The sequence below is a fragment of the Dermacentor variabilis genome, chromosome 3 (genome assembly GCF_050947875.1).
Source record: "Dermacentor variabilis isolate Ectoservices chromosome 3, ASM5094787v1, whole genome shotgun sequence".
In the NCBI taxonomy this organism is placed as follows: domain Eukaryota; kingdom Metazoa; phylum Arthropoda; class Arachnida; order Ixodida; family Ixodidae; genus Dermacentor; species Dermacentor variabilis.
Window position 1 is genome coordinate 141958880 of NC_134570.1, and position 20808 is coordinate 141979687.

Below are 20808 nucleotides of genomic sequence, written 5' to 3' on the forward strand. Positions count from 1 at the left end.
TCTAGGAAATTATAATTATTGGAATTTGTTTCCGCACGCACAAGAAACTGTTAGATTTACATTTGCTTGTGTTTACACTTGTTTGAAGCGCCTTTGTAAGCTCCATGCTTGGACCTGCCGCAGGTTGTGATGCTATAGTAAATAAACAAACCTTCAGATTAAAAAAAAGGCCTTATACGAGTATTCGACACATAAACCGGGACAAGATGAGTAGTAGAGAAGCAGACAGAACAAATTTTGAATTTGCAACTGAGGTTTATTTATAGAAAACAACCCACACAAATGGTGCTGCATGGCTCGAGTGAAAAGGCATAGACACTGTGTCCTATCTAAACTGATTAATTCTAACTACATTACCATACTAAAGAAAATAATAAGCTGTGCACCTAGTCCGTTTCGCAACCGAGCTCGCACCGTAGTGGTAATGCACAACGGCGTCTAACGCCATTTAATGCAAGAAAGAGTGGCACAAATCACAGCCGGGTATTGCATTAACTGCACGCATTTAGAGGACTTTAGAGTGTTCTTTGCAAGCTTTTTTATTGAGAGAGAACTTCATTGAGCTACAATTGGGGCAAAGATAGGAAGAAATTACATACGATAACGAAAAGGGAAGGCATTAGGGTTTGTCTTCAACTATATATATATATATATATATATATATATATATATATATATATATATATATATATATATATATATATATATATATATATATATATATATATATATATATAGAGAGAGAGAGAGAGAGAGAGAGAGAGAAAAAGAGAGAGAGAGAGAGAAGTGTCGCACCAACAGTACCGAAACGTGGAGACGCCACAACAAAGCTCCCGCTAGACAGCACCTGTGTCTCTCTCTGAAGCGCTAGTGTACGAACAGCGACGAATGCGCCTGTTCGCGTGCGCAAACGGGCGATAGCGCTACGTTAAGCTATTCGCTTTAAAAGGACAGAAAGATGCCCTGAAATCAATTCGCTTTATCTACAGGGGTATAAAAAGGACTGCTATAGTTGCATGCCGACTCGCTATACAGGGTGTTTTAGCCAACACTTACGATTTTTTTTTGTTTTAAATTGGCTGCGGCAGATAGCGCAGTTCTAATCCATGAGCTAGCCTGCTCGAAGAGGCGGACATGATTTGCATTAACAGAATTGAAATGCATGCTCAAATATTTGACAAGAATTCGCTAATTAAGCTTTTAATGATTACGTTATGACAGATGTTGCTATTTACAATTTCTAGCAAGGGAGGCTGCAAGGCATACCAACTTGAACATAATTGTGTGGACGCCACCGTTTAAGAGACAGGCGCTGTCAGACTTGGGGTAAAAATGCACTGTTTTTCTACTTACTTTTTTTAACAAAGCAGCGCTTTGTACATTGACGCACTAAACTAACTGGAACGCCGATGTATTTCTTCGCAAGGTTCGGGAATTACTCTCTAGACACTGGTGCCATCCTCGGAATTCGTCGCAAGTGGATCCGCGTTGCGAACTATCCGGCTAGAATTTGTAAATTCCGATATGTGACATAATGTAATTAGTTTAAAACATAATTAGTCAGGTTCTGTTATTTGTCCATTCTGCATTTCAATTTCTTTTTTTACCAGTAATGTCCGCCTCTTAAAGTAGACCAGCTCATGGACTAGAATTGCGCTCTCTGCCACAGGAAAGTAAAAAAAAAGTTAAAGTGCTCGCTGAAACACCCGGTACGTGTGCTGTCCAAGGGTATTTTATTTTGAGCCTCCGTGGTGCGGTTCGTGGTTGAACCATGTCGGTCAGTGATGTAGTTTCGGTGAAACGAAAGTCTGTGGGAGACCTCGAGAAAAGCCGCTTCTGCGACAATATTCTGGGGTTTCGGGTGCCGAATTCACAATCTGATTAAGCGGCCCGCCATAGTGCCGTTAACTCTGTATTAACTTTGATCACCTGACTTTCTGTAACGTGCATCCAACGCACGGTAGACGAGGGCTTTTTTTTTTGCATTCTGTCAATGCGGCCGCCACTGTCAAAGTCGAAGCCACTAGTTCGAGCTCAGCAATGAAGCGCCACGGTCCCAGAGCACGCGCGGAGCACTTCGCCATTGCTGTTGTACAGTAAAAGAATATCTTACAGTGGACGTGAATGCGTTATTTACTCGTAGAGTTGTTGACCGCCAGGGAATAATCGAAGGTGCGGTAGAAAAGGATGACAATATCCCCTACTCTTACAGAATCGGGCTTATCATAAGCCTCTAGAAAAATTTAGCACTTTCTGAAGATAAAAAAGTCTACCGCGTCATAAGCTGCCACATATAGTTTTGACATAACAGATGTTATGGTTGACCAACCAAAGGCTTCTGATGAAAGGTCCGCGACGCCTAAGTGTGCAAAATTGGCCGTCAAGATGTACTAGGAAGTTTCCCAGCAGTCGGGTATTACTGAAGAAACGGAGGTTCTGTATCCACTCGATTCCTGAGACTGTCTTGGTGGAGCACCATGCCTGGTTTGATGTCGCCGAGAGAAGCACATCCTGAAAGTGGAGATCAAGTTGAAGAGCAGTCACTGTTGACTGTTCGTGATGGTAAAGACACACGCGGAGAACCAGACACGTGAAACAGATCATGCACCCCACGGATTTTTCGCTTTGATTTCTCGCGGATATTTCGCTTGAAAGAGAGCCGATAGAGATGGCATTTGTCGCCTAAAAATGACACAGATCGAATGCACTGCGCCAGGTTCTTTGTGTACTATATGTATTTCGCGCGGGCTCATCTTACTCAAGTGATTACAAGGCAGACACTAGGTGCATATGCTTATTTGTTTCGCTTTTCTTTCTTGATTTAGTTAATATGTTTTTAGTTAGGGGAATCTTAGAAAAAATAGCTGGTGGGCGGGGAGAGGGGGTTTAGGGTGGCCTGCCTACAGCCGAACAGGCGCCTGGCTGAGCCCTGACGATTTGAGCAGCAAGCACTTTAAGAAGACTAAAATCAAATATTCATGCCACCCCAACCTACCATTCCTTTATACTCTTTCGTAGTCCTCCTCACTTGAGATCGCAGCAGCACAGCAAAGGCAAGTTGGGCACATCACTGCCTTTTCGCTATTAAGCTACCTGCTGTCTCACATCTGCTATGACATCTGCTTCATTAGCGTGAGAGCTACGGTATTGAAGGGCATTTTCTACACATACCCCGAACTAACTTAAGCGCCAACTTAAGGTATAAACTTGCTATGCGTCATCATGTCTTAAACACCGGCAGTGATTAATGCAATATGCTGGGTCGGTTGACCGAGCATGAATTTGCATCGCGCAAGGGAATGTTAAAATTAAAGTCACAACGTTCTACGCGCTTTCATGAAAGAATCAGCTTCGAAAAGCGCTAGCGTATGATATCTGCCCGAATATGTCCAAAATTGGATATTCACGAGGTGATACATCGTAAGTATTGGCCGACAAGAACATTCCCACTTCCCCCTCCCCTCCGCAACTTTATTCGCATAGAATGCATTAGAAATCAATATCAGCTAGAACTTAAAATATTTAACATAAGAAAGCAAGGACCACTTGCCCATTAATGCCAGTGCTCGCTCAAGTTCTGTCCTGTAGATGTTCAACACTTTCTTGACTCCATTTTCACCCTGTTGAGAAGCAAAATGAACAGTGAAAATAGATTTTTTAGACATTTCAAGCGTAATAAAATGACGAGGGGAATGTTCTAACGCACAGACTGGTTTCCGCAATATTTAGATGTTTCCCATGTTGCAACAAATAAATTCACGATCTGTATTTCATCAACTAATGGAACTGCGTACGCAGATGATGGATACAGCAATCGTACGCTTGCGTCTGGCGGCTGAATGAAGCATACGCTATATTAAGCATTACTGAAATTGTGTAACTAAGTTATTTTGTAGTGAGTGAGCCCTCGGTAAACTACCTAAAAGCTAAATAGGTTGCGTTCAAGTCTCCTTACAAAACTAGGTACCCGGTGTTGAGAATTGGAAGTGATCAGCTGGGAGCGCACTAGTAGAATTACTATATTCAGGCTTCGTTTTATACTAAACCAAAAACAAACATCTCCCTGATCAGTTTGAGTTATTAACATTTTGATATATTCAACTCACGCTAAATACTTATAAGCCGAAATTATATTCACTGATATTCTTATAGCAGAACGAACTTAGCTAAAAAGATAAGAAAACTGGATAGCCGCGCGGTTGATCTGGACCTCCACTTCAAAACAATTAAATAAAGCTTCTCCTGGCTTTACGCATTCCCTATCTTGCGCTGGTGGTAAATAAAATCATCCTAAACCCGAGTTATTATTTAAACAATGTATTGGTTACACTCTTGAAAGCTCCACCTCTTTCAAATAGGAAAATTCTTAATGGAAATAATGCCTGTTGGAAAACGAAAATAAAGTACAATGATTGGAGGGGCAAAACTACATTTTTTCAACTCTAGTGGGGAATATATAACAAAACTTACGTAATTAGAAAATATTTTTCTCCAGAAGCATACAATGTTTGCTTTTATGCATGTGTGACTGCTTCTTTATTGTGCCTTTAGTGCCTAGTCCACCTTACGGCTGTATTATCTTACATAATAAAACATATTATTATGATTTATACACCTGGATTTTGCTGATTGTGTCTTGTAGTAAGAGATCTACGTTCTTTTGCTTAAATAGAATTAAAAATGGTTTATGGTTGCCTATTTTGCCGCCAAGATACTTTTCCAGTTCCTGTAAGATCGCATGAAGAGTTAAGATTAACTTTATTTTTTGTTAGCACTGCATGATTTTATTTTTTACGTATTGATAGCTACCCCATGGCTAAGGATCTCTTTTCGTATTAAATATGCTACGCATATGTACACAGAGAAAAACAAAACAATTTACTGAATTGACAAAATATGGCCTACAACTTTGGTGAAATACTGAACGCCGCTGATATAATTTATAATCATGAGAGCTGGCAGCATGAACTGCAACATGTGAATTACCCATGGTCTCCTAAGTTTACCACTCCAGCTGTCTACAGATTTCGCCGAGTGAATGACGGAAGTCTGTACTGTGTAGTTGGAGAGTCCTCTGAGAATTTTTCGCCCTGAAGCGGCTACAAACAGGCTCACGATGTATGCACCATTTAATTTACAACAAAGTAATATTATAATTCGAAGTGTAGTATCTGTTTAGTGCGAAGTATCTTCACAAATAGCGAAAGATATCTACTCATCTAATTTGCTGCAACTTTCTGACAGTCACGCTCTCTGCTCCCCGAGCCCACTGCGTCGCGAGAATGTAGACTCCCCCCTCCCCCCCTCCGCGCTGGCGTTAGCGACGCGTGCGCGTTGGGATTATGACCACTAGCCTTCGCTGACTGCGAGCTCAGTGCAGGCGGGTGTGGGCGAGCGCAGCCTCAACGGATCAGGGAGAGATAGCAAAGAGAGGAACCAGAGGAGCGTCCGGTTTGCTACCCTACACTGGGGGAAGGGAAAGGGGGAACAGAAAGGAAAACGGCATAGAAGGAACACTGTCTGTGCACGCAACAAAGTGCTTGGAAACCAGTAAAGTCAAAACAAGTGCTCCGTCGATACGTTAGGCTGCCGTCAATCTTGGTTGTTCATAACTAGTGATACACGTTGAAGTTACCTGGGAAGACCAAGGATCCGGCGGGCGTCAGCAGTACGTTGCAGTGCGTGGCAGTATATTTTTAAGCTAAACCCAGGCCGCTCTGACTTGAGTGCGAATATAATGATGCGGGTGAGCCATGATGCTTACTTAAGAGTTGCAAGTGCAGAATTGAGAGCATCCAGCACTTGCATTGCATTTCGCGCTGACGGAATGTGCAGGTTATTTAAGAGCATTCGAAGGGTATTATTTTAGCCACGAGAGCGGCGGCATTTACAAAATTTGCAACGCACCCCACAGGAAAAAAAAATGACCGGAAGAACGAATACGTACGTCATAAGCGAGACCCCAGATTACAGGTCTGCCGATGAAGACTGCACGAGCGCCCAACGCCAGTGCCTTGACGACATCGGTGCCCCTGCGTACTCCACCGTCCATGTATACTTCGCAGCGGCCTCGGACGGCGCGAACAATGGAGGCGAGGACCTCGATCTGAGAACGAAGTCGGCGCCCAAATTAATAACACCACTAGGTGAGCTAGTTAGCACATGATTTGAAATAAAACGGTGCTACAAGACAAGTTTGCGAGCCATCTTTTATGAAATATATGTTTTATTTGGTTGTCGGAATACTGCCTTCTAGTTTTGACCCGTTCTTTCTTTCTTTCAAAGCCGCATTGAACGGAAGCATCGTCTTCGCATCAATGAATGAATTGGGCTTCAGCTCTTGATTCTATAAGAAATTGCTTTGGCAACATAGGCTGAGGAGGCCGCAAGGCTCTTAAAGAGGTGCAGCATGCGTCACGCACACGGAAATACGGGACGAAGAAAGAAGGCATGGGAACAAGCGCTAAATTACAACTAAGGTTAGTTAAGAAATGTATCGTTTCTACGACCATTTTTCATATGTACTTTCTTCCTTTACTTGGTCTTTTGCTTATAGTGATAGCTGTGCACGTATACAACGAACAGATTGCGCCACAATCTTAGTTGAAGGTTAGCACTTGTGTCCGTCCCAATCGCTTTCTTTGTTTCATCTTTTATTCACCGTTGCAGTACACCCAGCTGTGGATTTATGCCAACTAGCCTGCTCGCATTCCTTTGTAACAGAAAACTTATATCCAGGAAATTTTCGGTCCTTGACGGCAACGCTATAACGTGAACACAACATAACCTGGACCTAATCCATCGTCAATAGGGCGGTTTGACATTGATTGCCACAGATTCCTTCATTGTGACCCGCTGCCTAAGCATTTCTTTCTTTTGACGGGACAGCTCGCGGGAAATCTTACGCCGCAAGTGATTTGAGTGCCATACGGAGTACTTGCAGCAACACTTACAGTGGCTGCTTTTCATTATTATTGTTTTTATCTTGCCAAGTGTCTTAGCTATTCTTTGTGAAAACTTCCGACACGCAGCGGTGCTTCGTTGGCTGTAAATGTTTCTGGCCGCGAGTGCACTGCATGCACCCTGGCTATTTGCTCGAATAAGCAGGTTTCGTTCGTGTGGACTGGGCGTGGTGGCGTGGCAGCCTCCATGACAGCTGCAAGTTCCGCGTGCTGTTGTGATGAAATGTTGCAGCTTAGGCCACATGGTGTAGGCGTAGAATCGGTCACCGCCCCTGTGCAGAAGCCTGGAATCATTGAAGAGGTATCCGTTTATGTAGTATGCAGTCCTAGGCGTCGTCCCCGAGGTGGGGCGCTCAATTTTGTCGTCTTTCCGGTTGTGTGTGTGGCCCCATGTCTTTAAGTATGGGTCGACTCGCAACACGGCCTAGCGTGGGACACGTTAGACCGTGTTACCGCTGTCAGATGCGGTTCGTAAAAGATGTTGCCAGATCATACAGGGTTTAATGAAGAAACAGAAAAAAAAAGCCGCAAACTTTTCATAAAAAAGACACTGTTCAGAATTACCGTTGCAGGCACCCCGTCGAGCTGGCGTCCACCATGATTAGAAACCAGTATCGCGGACGCTCCATGATTTACAGCTTCACAAGCATCTTCAGCTGCAAAAAAAAAGAAAGAGAGAAAGAAAGAAAGAACGGAAAGAAGAAACAGAATAAATAAAGATGAAGAGGCTATAGCGCAAAAATACGGCATACCGTGGCTGGGTTTTAATAAGTTGTATTAGCTACCTGCATTAATCTAACCGGCGATGAAACCGTTCAGCCACCAAGTTCGGTTTTGCTGCTTCTTGCTTCTGGACGTTATCGCAATAACAAAACGGCTAGATAGGTTAGTGTACAAAGTTTCATGAATATGTTATGTAATCTTGCTTAGAACTGAGGTGAAACAGCGCGAAAAAGACGAAGACACAAGGAAACAATTACCACAGACAAGTGCTGACTGCCAACTGGAAGTTTATTTGAAATTCACCGGAAATTTATACCTTTTTCAGCGTAGGCGTGCGCACATCAGTCGTAAAAACATCTGCAAATCAACAACATTTTAATCTTTTTTCCAAAAATGTGATTTCTTTTTCCGACAAGGCAAGAAAGGGAGTGCTTATACATTTATCTCCTTCCTTTCTTATATGAAAGGCCTCTACTATTTCCCTTTCCTTCTTACCCTTTCCTTTCCCTATGAGTTTTGTCTTTTCCAATATGGGGGTGCATTGGCACCTGTTGCAGTGTCCAGCTAAATGACTCCCATAGCCATTCTTTAGGTTAGTGCTGCGCTGACGAGCTCTTTCATTGAAGCACTGTCCCGTTTGACCTATATAAGATTTTCCACAGCTGCGCGGTATTTGATAGATGACGTTGCGCCTGCACTCAGTGAAACGAGTTTTATGATTTGTGATGCACAGGTGCTTTTCGCGCTTGTTCATGCGATTACATATCGAGGACAACTTACATGGGGCACTGAAAACCAAATTAATATTGTGTCTATTGGAAACCTTCTCAGATTGTGTGACAACTTGTGTAGGTATGGCACCACGTGCGCTTGTCTTTTGTCTTTGTTTTCTTTTCGGGAATCATCGGAACTTCTTTTCTCTTTCTGCAAAATGGCTTCGCATACTGACACATACACAACGTGCATTAAGGCAGCACTTAGTAAGTCATGTAAGCATGAGTGAAATCAAAGTTTTTTAAATCAGATATCGCGACTACAGAACGCAGGCTTTCCAAGTTCTGCGATCACTTCAGTATGCGAAGCCATCTTGCAGAAAGAGAAAAGAAGTTCCGATGCTTCGCAAAAAGAAAACAAAGACAAAAGACAAGCGCACGTGGTGCCATACCTACAGAAGTTGTCACACAATCTGAAGAAGGTTTCCAATAGACACAATATTAATTTGGTTTTCAGTGCCTCGTGTAAGTTGTCCTCTATACGTAATCGCATGAACAAGCGCGAAAGGCACCTGTGCACCACAAATCATAAAACTCGTTTCACTGAGTGCAGGCGCAACGTCCTCTATCAAATACCGCTCAGCTGTGGAAAATCTTATATAGGTCAAACGGGACAGTGCTTCAATGAAAGAGCTCGTCAGCACAGCACTAACCTAAAGAATGGCTATGGGAGTCATTTAGCTGGACACTGCAACAGGTGCCAATGCACCCCCATATTTGAAAAGACAAAATTCATAGGGAAAGGACAGGGTAAGAAGGAAACGGAAATAGTAGAGGCCTTTCATATAAGAAAGGAAGGAGATAAATGTATAAGCACTCCCTCTCTTGCCTGGTTGGAAAAAGAAATCACATTTTTGGAAGAACGATTAAAATGTTATTGATTTGCAGATGTTTTTACGACTGATGTGCGCATGCCTGTGCTGAAAAAGGTATAAATGTCCGGTGAATTTCAAATAAACTTCCATTTGGCAGTCAGCGCTTGTGTGTGGCATTTGTTTCCTTGTGTCCTTGTCTTTTTCGCGCTGTTTCACCTCAGTTCTAAGTATGAACCAACTAGCCCTCATCAAGATCTTACTAATGTAATCTTGCTTTTCGACTATAGCGCTTACGCACCTATGCAAGTCTTAAATGTCGCTGTTCTTGAGCTTCCGAAAAGCGTTAATAGATGGAACGACCTGCTTTTCTTAAGGTCAGCAATTACGTTTGTCATGTGAGTGTGTGTTCAAGAACAGCAGCAGCATGACGGTAGTAATATGACGGTGACGGCGACGGTATTAGGCCTTTATATTGTGCTTCTGCGAGTAAGCGTTACATGGTCTTCACTCTTAAAGCTAGGGAGAGTATCGCAGGAGTTAAGGGGCCGATTTATTCTTCAAATAATTGTTTTACTCTCGCAAAATGTCCAGTGGAGTGAAATGCATTGTCACTTCGTGAGCAAGGAGAGAGTGTTCTTTTCACTCTGCCCTTCTGAAAGAGGGTAGAATACCCCTTCTACTCTTGCGCAATAGAGAAGAAAACGAAGCGTAAGCTCATGCTTCAGCTCTAAGAGGCTGGCCTTTAACATGGCGATGTATCACTCACGCACGCTGAGCAAAGAGCACACCGTTTTGCTTCTGAGAGAACAAGCAGCGACAGTGCAAAGGGAAGCGGAGCCAGCGATCTACTTTGTCACTCGCCCCACCGCGCGCGCACAGCGCGCAACATTACAGCACCAGAGAAAGGTGACCCGTCCAGCGGGGCGTGGATGGAGGCCATCCAAGGGAAATCGTGTGTCAACCATCTCGCGCCGCCGCGAATACAGGACAGTCGTTCGTCATTCGTTGGACATAACAAATCCTCCACGGTAAGTGAATTCTAACTTACGTGCACACTCGGCGTGTATGACATATGCTATCGCCAGGAAGTCCTCGCGGCGTTTAGCGGACGCGATTGACGACGGACTAGGCAAGCGCGCTGCGTCTCTCGATGTCAATCGAAAATACCAGTCATCGCGATAACTGCATGTGATTTTATCACTTGCCGCTATCCGTAAGAGCTTTGAAAATCGGAAACGCTGCCAGAACCATCGTATGTTCAATAAGACCTGAGGCGAGGGGACGCATAAAGTGGTTTGTTTACTAGCCCGTGATTGCGAGCCTATGCGGAGCATGCTTAGCGTGCATTTTGCGCGTTTGAATTGATACGCTTTGGCAGTCTGCAGTGTACGCAAAGCTGTTGAAATGAGGATTCACATAACAGAAGGCGTCATTTTACTGGCGGCATGGTTTTCTTATGATAAGCGGCGCGCTTGACGGCGTCTTTCGCCCATTGGTTATCTACGACGACTGAAATTACGTGCAGCGCCAGTGATATTTAGAAACTTTGACGCAGGCATTCTTCAGCTGCATACTGCGTGAGGTCAGTTGGGCGCGTAATCTTCAACTCAGTGAAAACGCATGATGAATTGATATTTTAGGCTGAAAAAGGCTGAGCTGTTTTTGCTCATGTATTGAAATGGTGTGATTATATGTCTGATTTTATGTTTCGTGTTGCGGTTTTCGAGCACGTTGCGAATGTGAACTGGTGCTTATGTGCACAAACTCCGCGTTTAGCATACTCTTACTGTTTTGGACATGCCTGTGCATTTGCTGAATGAGTTGGCGCTTCAGGTTTACGTCACATGAACAGTTAAATCACCCTACCAGTGGGGGTTACAAGCGTAATCTGTGCATTTTGCTACTGCATGGCAGATAAAAATGTTATTATTGCTTTAATATTTTTAGTGGAGAAATAACGTATCAAAATAAAACGTTACATTAATTCTGCGTTACCAGTCATCTGTAATTCACAAAACGAAGAGTTGGTCTAATAAGCTAATAACTGTGGTGCGACGGCAACATTTAAATGCGTTTCAAGAATGTAGAATACTAGATTTCAAGCTGCAGCAATAGTCGAGTCTGTCAAAAATGGATTCCGTTGCGTACCTCCTAAATGAAAATAAGTTCATGCCTTTTAGTAAGCTTAGATGCACGCCGCAGTGAACTGTTTCTCGTTAGTCTTGAAATGTGGGTAACCTTGCCATAAGAAGCCTTGTGGCTCATTCATACCGGCACATCCAGTAATATCCATTGAACTGGAGGGCCATATCTTCATCGCTACTGAGTATTATGTTTGCAAATATGATCTTAAAATTATGGTTCGAGCAGTGGCACAACCAGAGATAGTGCGGGGGCACACTGGACACGAGCATAGGATGTGTCGCAAGTGGTGTTTGTGAGACACCAGACTAATGGCAATCATGACGTCTGACAAGGACCAATATTCTATTTGTTATAGGGGTATTGTAACATTGGGGCTGAACGCGGATGAACTGTCGGTTATTTCTTTTTTCTTTAAATCCGAAAATTTAAGTTACCTTAGCAGTTGACTATTGCAGTCATTTAGATGTTTTACATGCATTTAATTAGGAAAACTAAGAGCTGGGACTTCCTTTTAGTGCAGTGACCAAATTTTTGGCTGTCTTGATGTTTTGCATTAGGTCCTCATGTTGACTTCTGTACACAATATTTTTCAGGAAATCACTTTATATAACGCAAGAAGGCGGCTGCAGTGACACAAGGATGTCAAAGAGCCAGACCAGCACGACTACACGTGGTGCAGAGGAGCGCAGTCCAATGAATCAGAATGCATTGCCATGAAATTTAGACGACAAAGTAGAATGTGGGTATATTGGGCGTACCATTTGAGTAAATGTTACCAAAACATTCAAAGTAAAGTATGTCACATCAATATGACAATTCTCGCGGGCTGTAGGCTGAAATCCTGACATGGTATTTACTTGTAATGTCTCTGATGGCAAAGTCAAGATTATAAGTATGCTCTCTGGAGACACACACATAGGAGCAAGTGCCATTGAAAAGTTAGAAATGCGTTTTAAAGAAAGCCTGATTAGTTTTGCGACAAACGACCTCATTTTTTCTTGCCTCTGAACAGATATATCTGTGCGACAAAAATAGTTTTACAATATTATTGCAGATATGCTTAGCGACATACTACCTACTTGCAATGAGAACGGTAATACCTACTTGCAGTGAGAATGAGAATTCACCATAAAAAGCAAAAGATCATGCTTGTTTACGCTCAACCGACGAAAATCCGGTATCGGCAGAGTCCTCTTGAATTGGCTCATCAATTAAGGCATAAATCACCCGGTTCCGCAGGGAGAACCACTCGAGAGCATTCATGAAAGCCGGAGCCGATGTCAACGCGTCCGCACTAGTCGACTTCTTGTTCTGCCTCTAAGTATGAGATCTTGCATTGTCTCCTGTAATAACAAAATCTGCAGTTTTTCCACCTCATTCGCCAAAAAGTGACGTAGTGCAGCCTTGCGGCTTTGAAAACTAGCGCAGTTTCACTGCCAGATTACCAGCTCTTTGTGATCGCCCGCCATGATGCTACATTACCATGCCTTGATCCACGCCCGGAGCAACCTCGGAGTGATTCACCGCCTTGATTTGCGCTCGGACCTTTGATTTGGCATTAATCCACGAGATACCCGTGGTATTAAGTGCGAATAAAGGGCAGAAAATTCCTAGAGTCGACTCAGTTAAGATGCTAGGCCTGCTCATAGACACGAGGGGCTGTAATGCCAGGAAAATTACCCCATGTTACAGCCAAGACGGAGAATATGCTGCGGTTAATCGCTGGGGTGTCGAACCGAACGAAGTGGTTAGGTGAAGACAACCTCCTTCGGATGTACCATGCGTTTCTCATGAGCCGTATTAACTATGTGGCGTCAGTTCTAGGATGGACCAAAACGGAAAAGACCAAGTTAAATACCCTCATGCGTAAGGGCATCAAGAGGGTGCTAGGCTTGTCTATTGCCACGAGCTCTGATAGGCTAGATCACCTCAGGATGCACTTCCCAGGTGGTTCGGCTATCGTCAACCAAAGCTGTCAGGTGAACTCTTGACGAGGTTGGCATGTCTCCTAGGATAATGGAGGAGCAGCGCATAACACTGACACGGAAAACGGGGTCGACCTACCTGGTGAGGCCCTTCCCGCGAAACGTACATCCACAGTATAACGAGGGTAGACGTAAAAGCCGTGCGCGAGCCATCATGAAGAAAGTTAGGGATGATAGACTCCGCTGTTTTTATCGATGCGGCGCAGTACGGGAACAGGAGAATGTTCGCGGGGTCGGTTGTAGATAGGCGGGGGGTGCTTAGCTCCTCCGCCTCGGAAGCTAGCTGAGAGTTGTAAGGAAGAAGAAAAAAAAAGGCCTACATGCACTGCGAACGATATGTATGGAGTGCCCCTTGGTCCCATCCCGTTTGTCGGGACCTATATGCAGCAACGCAGAAGGGTGGGTCTGAAAATTAATCTGCAGAAAACTAAAGTGTTGTTTAACAGTCTCGGAAGAGAACAACAGTTTACGATAGGTAGCGAAGCACTGGAAGTGGTAAGGGAATACATCTACTTAGGCCATGTAGTGACCACGGATCCGGATCATGAGACTGAAATAACCAGAAGAATAAGAACGGGCTGGGGTGCGTTTGGCAGGCATTCTCAAATCATGAACAGCAGGTTGCCACTATCCCTCAAAAGGAAAGTGTATAACAGCAGTGTGTTACCAGTACTCACATATGGGGCAGAAACCTGGAGGCTTACGAAAAGGGTTCTGCTGAAATTGAGCACGACGCAACGAGCTATGGAAAGAAGAATGATGAGTGTAACGTTAAGGGATAAGAAAAGAACAGATTGGGTGAGGCAACAAACGCGGGTAAACGATATCTTAGTTGAAACCAAGAAAAAGAAATGGGCATGGGCAGTACATGTAATGAGGAGGGAAGATAACCGATGGTCATTAAGGGTTACTGACTGGATTCCAAGGGAAGGGAAGCGTAGCAGGGCGCGGCAGAAAGTCAGGTGGGCGGATGAAATTAAGACGTTTGCAGGGACAACATGGCCACAATTAGTACATGACCGGGGTAGTTGGAGAAGTATGGGAGGGGCCTTTGCCCTGCAGTGGGCGTAACTAGGCTGATGATGATGATGATATGCGGTCAACATCGAAAAAGAAAGCAAAAAGAAAGAAACAGCACGTGCGGAAAATTTAAATCCATAAAATAAAGCTTGAAAACAACACATGGAAAGAAGCGGCACTTCTTAGGCACCAACGGACATGGCTGATTCGAGCGACGCTGACTTTTATTGAAGTATGCATCACCTGCGACGACGAGTACCTTCAGCTTGAGTCCGTAATTTATTCCCAAAGAATCATCCTCTGTGTTGCACAAATCCTTCATTTTAGCATGCCAAACAAGTGGACACTGCACAACTTGAGTGATGAGCAGCTCGTTGAAAATTGCAGGAGACATTGAAAACTGGCAACGGACGTCGTCTGCTACAAATAGCGCCTGCTAGGACCAAGTGCTCGACCATGTGCCCACTGTCACGTGACTTTGACGTCACTGCTCAGTGGAGCTCCGCCATTTGTTGCCGCTCTCGCCGTTCGCGAATTCTTCCAAATATTTCTGTCGCGATAGCAGCGCCGCGCGCCGCTCGAAAAACTCATTTTGGGAGAGCAGGTTGCTCACACGACGGTCACCGCACTATTTCGTGTCCAGAATCGCATGCACGTGAAACAGGCTAAAGCGGTACAGTGTCGCACAGTGTCGCACAGTGTCTACTCAAGCTAACTGCTACGAGGAAACTACTAGAGATCGTGTTCTGGGAAAGATGCCACAAAAGAAGAATGGGATCAATTGACACCCTCTCCCTTTTCATAACAACTTGTAGCTATGCGACTGGACCCGAGTGAAATAGCGTGATAATGTTGACCGTTTCACGCGCGTTTCATTCCTGCGGATGCGGCTGAGTGGAGACTAGCGTCCAAGCAGATGCGAGAGCACGGGCTACGCGTCTAACGGACTCGGCCTTAGTTGGCAAAGAGTTAGAGGAGTATGCGTACGCAAGGGGGGTGACTATTATGTCTCAGCCACAGAAGACGTTGACGATATGTAAGATTTTGTAATTGTTTGTTCAGGCTGAAAGTATCATAAGCTCTTGCACTCTGTGAAGGACTAGCAGCGAAACTGTGGTGTGTTTTATTTCAATTGACGCAACTATGCATACATATAGGCATTAATATTGTTATTATTGAAGGATACAGACAACGAATACATCTTTTGATGGTGGAGTAAGTTATTATCTTATGAAGTAGTGACATGTGCAAGTACACCGCCGCATGGCAGGCAGGAATTCCACAATACTTACAATTTCAATGTTGACTACGTAATTAAGAAAAGTATACGAAACTCGGCATAATGTTATAACCGTCTTAGCTACTAACTGCCATCTAATTTGTTTCCGGACAGTTTCGATATAACTAGAGTTGCAGCCGTTTTCTATATCCATAGGCCCTCCGTAGGCGGCCATGTATTGAGATCAGACTTGAATTCTGTAAGGTTTACAAATTCAATGTGAGCTAATTATGACAAGTAAATGAAACTCGGCACAATGATAAGACGTCTTAGTGGCCAATTTCAGTATTATTTTTTCAAAGTTACCTACATTAGATTGAGAGCTACAGAGCATTCGCGAGAAACTGGAGACGAAACGCCTGACGCGGACGCCGGAGGCGAAGGCTTGCGTTTAGTGTCGGCACAACGACACGATCCTGAGGTAAGTCGCCCTTAACAGCTTCGCTGTAAGAACTCAGTGCCATTCCATTCTGAAAGTGGATGACCAGCGAAGCTGTGCATGTGGGCCCCTTAATGACGAACTGTCCGTTGCCGTGCGTCAAACGCCACATGCACATAAATTGGAAGCGAGGCACGACATGCCCGATGTTGAGCCTCGGTAGGCTCCCGGGAATCGTTCGGCTGCATTGTAGCCACGTCAGTGGCGGGCGTTCTCGGCTTCACGGCACTCTTGGCCCTGGCGGACACACCACATTCATTTGGCGTTCGCGGCCCGCTCGTCGTCGGTCATGTTGGCCCACCATCGCCGCACATATTTTCGTTGTTGCTGTCGCCGACGATCTAGACGGGCACGCTGTTCTTCGCCCGTGAGGGAGCAGCTACTCGAAGGGCCCAAACCATCGGCACATTCGCGCTCCTGTTCTCATTGCCGGTGCTTGAGGGTACATTAAACGCCTTCGTAGCGAACGATACGCGTGCTGCCCATAGCGTGGCCAAAGCACAACTGATAACATCGTCAGGGAAATGACTACTTCAGGATAGAATGAAGTACCACTACTGGTGCATACAGTATTACGTTTTACTCCGATACACCCGGCTCGCCTGAGCACCGATAACGCCGGACAATAAGCGCTAAAGGCGCCGGCGCGTTCCACACGGCTCGATAGACGCACGCAAGTTTTTCAAAAGCTTGCCATATACAGTTTCACTGTACAAAAAATTACGAACACTCCCCCTACTGGAAGATGGGGGTAAGCAACGATTTTTCTGCGGGAACCTGACATTCGTCTCGGTTAGCGAACCCAGAAGTAACGGTGCCGGATTGCTTCGCCTTCCCGCTCCCTCAGCTCGGCATCTTGTTCTCGTTGCTGTCGGATTGCCTGGGCTCGGGCGGCTCTAAGAGCTGGATCTGCGCGCCGACGGCAAGCCCTTTCACGAGCGAGTTCTCGCCGCTGCTCGTCGAGAGCTGCCATTTCCTCGGGGGAACGCATAGCGCTTGGCCATCCGTTTTCCGAGAATGAACTGAACGGATGATAGCGATCTAGAGAAAGGAAATACGCTAGATTCTGCAACCAGAGAACTGAACGGAAACGAGGCCAGCGGCTGCGCGTGCGACACTCTTTCATGCTCTTTCACTCCTCGGCGGAAGCGAAACGGCTCTGATTGGTTGCGGAATCATTGCTAATATATGACTCACGCTCCGGAGCCAGCGCAACTGTCAGCTCATCAAACCGTCCTTTCCTGCAGCTGCTCTGCTCTGCCAGCAACTGGGATTTTGTGTGAGCAGACCTCCACCGGAACTTGAGCCAATACAAGCCTCGCTTGAAAAGCATGCGACCTAAAAATTGTAGCGGCAAGTTGCTGAACAGGGAGAGCGAGATTCGACCCCACCGCGTATTCCTCTTTAATGAAAAAGGTCTGAAACGATGCAAGGGAGGAACCTACGGTCTTAGCGCAAACTGCCTAGAATGAGACAAAGAATGACTCGTATTAAAAACCACTGCAGTGTCAAGACTCAAGAAGAGAGAATCATTGGCACGCAAATATTGTAATAGGCGCCGTTCAACTAAAAATGCATGAACGCGATGCGGCCTGTGTTCCTAACAGTGCTACATCATCAAGATAAGATAATACATATTACTGCACCTCTCCTTGGCATGAACGTGGCTCTCTTTTTCCATCGGTGCACGTGCAATTTTTGCAGATGGTGTTGTTGACGACAGGTTGCATATGCCACTAGGGGATTTATAACCGTCCACAGCGTCATTTTTACGTCACGGAATAGATACTGCTCGATTCGTTACGGCGTTTTCAGACATGCTTCTCGCATTTTAATTTTTCTGCTATGACGTGAAAACAAACCTTTCGTCAGTTTTCAATTGTCGAAGGGCAGAGCTGGAGTTGGAGAGCTAAGCACGTTTACAGAAGCGGCACCCTGTCACGAGTGGCTGCTGCAGCGTTTGCCCTCGGAAAATACATTACGTTACCAACAACGGCTGACCACACGTTACGAAAGCGAACTCTGGATGAAATACCAGAGTGCACTGACAAGTTCAGAAGGCGAAGGAATGACTTCTATTTGTATTTCCAATTGTATGAAGAAGAAGAGCTTGGCAAGCGATGGCGTGGTTTTCAACCGAAAATATGTGACAGGTGGGCTTTGTGGAAATGTGTGCATTGTGATAGACAAAACCTCTAGAGGACGAACCAGGCAATTTAATCGCAAAGCGGACGCTTGTCGACAAGGCATTAAAGAAAGAAGTTACACGACAGATGACGACACCAGTACGAAATATAGATGTGTACAGCGTGCGCTAAATGCTAGGCTTCTTTATCCATAAAGAAATCTACTTCATCCTAGAATAGATGAAAAGTTCATTTGGTAGCATTTATAGACAGATTTATTTTGCTGTCACTTACATAGCTAAAGCCACTGCCCGATAAAACACTTCAACATAATACATTGCACGCTCACCCGTGAGAATTCCTTTGACAACCAAAGGAAGCTTGGTGATGCTTCGTATCCATGTGAGCACGTCCCATGTAAGTGACCTGTCAAATGATTGTCGCAGTTCTTCCAGGCAGGACTCCTTCAGGTCCTTCATGTGACCGTAATTAGTCCCTTCGAAGTTCGCTAAGCTTGAAGATAAAAAGCGCAAGCGTTACTTTATTTTTGAAAGCATGGAAAGAGTTCTTTCTGCCTACTTAAGTATTCTAACAAGGGCTGTGAAATACTCAATTTGGCTTTGGGCACTGGTTGAGGAAAGTCAACAGCTATCTAGACCCAAGTCTAGCTTATCTATTATTATCGTTTAGCCGCGTAGTTCTGTGTCAGCAAAACCTTTTTCCCTACGCTTGAAAACGTTACTGAGTTTACACCAAACGCTACACTTTCGACGAAGCATCGTAGGCTTTCCAAGAAACATAGCTTTTGCCTCGTGCTCGCAAACTAACAAGCCATCCTGGAACTACAGCCAGGTCTGATATTTCCTTTTCTATAATCTTCACTAGCGCTCGCAGTTTCGTTCCGAAATCAACCCGCCGTGGTTGCTCAGTGGCTATGGTGTTGGGCTGCTGAGCACGAGGTCGCGGGATCGAATCCCGGCCACGGCGGCCGCATTTCGATGGGGGCGAAATGCGAAAACACCCGTGTGCTTAGATTTAGGTGCACGTTAAAGAACCCCAGGTGGTCAAAATTTCCGGAGTCCTCCACTACGGCGTGCCTCATAATCAGAAAGTGGTTTTGGCACGTAAAACCCCAAATATTATATTATTATTATTCGTTCCGAAATGGGACGTGCTATCGAACCCCGTCCTTATCTAGCAGTAACATTATGAAAATATTGGATCACTGGCTGACTACCGAAACTACTGATGCCCCGAATTTGACTTGCCAGATTTTCATCTTTATCGAAATGATTGTGAACGCGCGCTGGGAGGGAGGTGTTCTTATGGCTATTCACCATGAACAATTATGCTGTTCTGTTAATACAACTCGTGACATTGAAATGCTGGGGTTCGTTTGTCGAGCTACCCCTAAGGCAATCCTTCTGGGCGTCTGCTATCCCCCAACAACACTCCTGGCTTTTGTTAAAAACATAACAACGCCATCGGTGAAGTTAGTGACATATTCTGACGCACATATTCTACGTTTGGACGACCTTAAATTGGCATATCGGCACTGGAGCAGCGATATTCCTTTAGCGTTTAACCACAACGCTATTAATGATTTTAGAAATGACTGCCTTAATTTCAACCTAGCACAGCTGGTACAGCAAGCTGCACGTGTCATTCAAGAAACAGCTAACATTTTATGTATTGTACTAGCTAGGCACTCTCATAATTTATCATCGATTTGATAGTTTCGTCGTGTCACTGATCATCAGGTCACATGACACATTCGTATTGAGCCACTGCGGCACCAGGTTTCAAGTAAAACAACCAATTTATTTATTAAAACAAACAACAAAACTTTGCATAATGAACTATGCAGTATTTTCTAGTTTTGAGAGGTTGTTTAATCTTTCTAATTCTGAAGACTGGCTACTGTTTGAGAATGCTATGGCTAAACTTGCTGACAAATTTATTGCTAATGTAGCACTTTGTTCAGAAAACACGTAAAGAGTCTGGAAAGTACGAAAAAGAAAAACGTCTTCGGCGCTGGCCGTTGCGCACGGAAAACATTTCACGCAGCTAAAGGCGACTACTACTACGGTGTTCAGCGTGCAAAGTGCTTCTTTCATTATGGCTTCCCTAAGATACTAAACCATAACCTAAGGAAATTCTGGTAACTTCTAAAGCCCCCAAGAGGACCAACCAACAGACGTGCAAGCGACACAGGCGAAGCTATCTTAGCGAATGTGAAAGTGGGTTTATTCTGCCTTTTTTATTCTGTTTTACTAATTAACCTATCAGTAGAAGAATCGATATTTGGGCGAGTTTTTACTAGTTGAACACTTTCAAGGGGCAGCGCAAGACGACAGAGACAGAAGGCAGGAAACACGCAGCACAGCGCTGAACTCGCAACTAACTATTTAGAAGGCATACACAAACATAAGTAGTGAAACCAATGCCCATGTGCTCTCACATCGAAGGATGCATTATCAGTGCACACAAACAGCAAAACCCTGTAATCGAATGCTGCACTATGAAGCGGTTTAAAATTGT

The 20808-nt window shown here is 44.6% G+C and overlaps 1 protein-coding gene across 1 annotated transcript in view; it reads right to left on the reverse strand.

Annotated features, from left to right (window-relative positions):
* Positions 1-2416: 2416 nt before the first annotated feature.
* Positions 2417-20808, reverse strand: part of LOC142574791 (uncharacterized) — a 36809-nt gene continuing 18417 nt past the window's right edge. Inside the window, exons 3-7 of the mRNA XM_075683804.1 lie at positions 18617-18780; positions 7527-7618; positions 5948-6106; positions 3551-3620; positions 2417-2511 (exon numbers count right to left, since the gene is read on the reverse strand). Of these exons, the coding sequence (XP_075539919.1) occupies positions 2417-2511; positions 3551-3620; positions 5948-6106; positions 7527-7618; positions 18617-18780 (580 nt within the window). The remainder of the gene's footprint in view (positions 2512-3550; positions 3621-5947; positions 6107-7526; positions 7619-18616; positions 18781-20808) is intronic.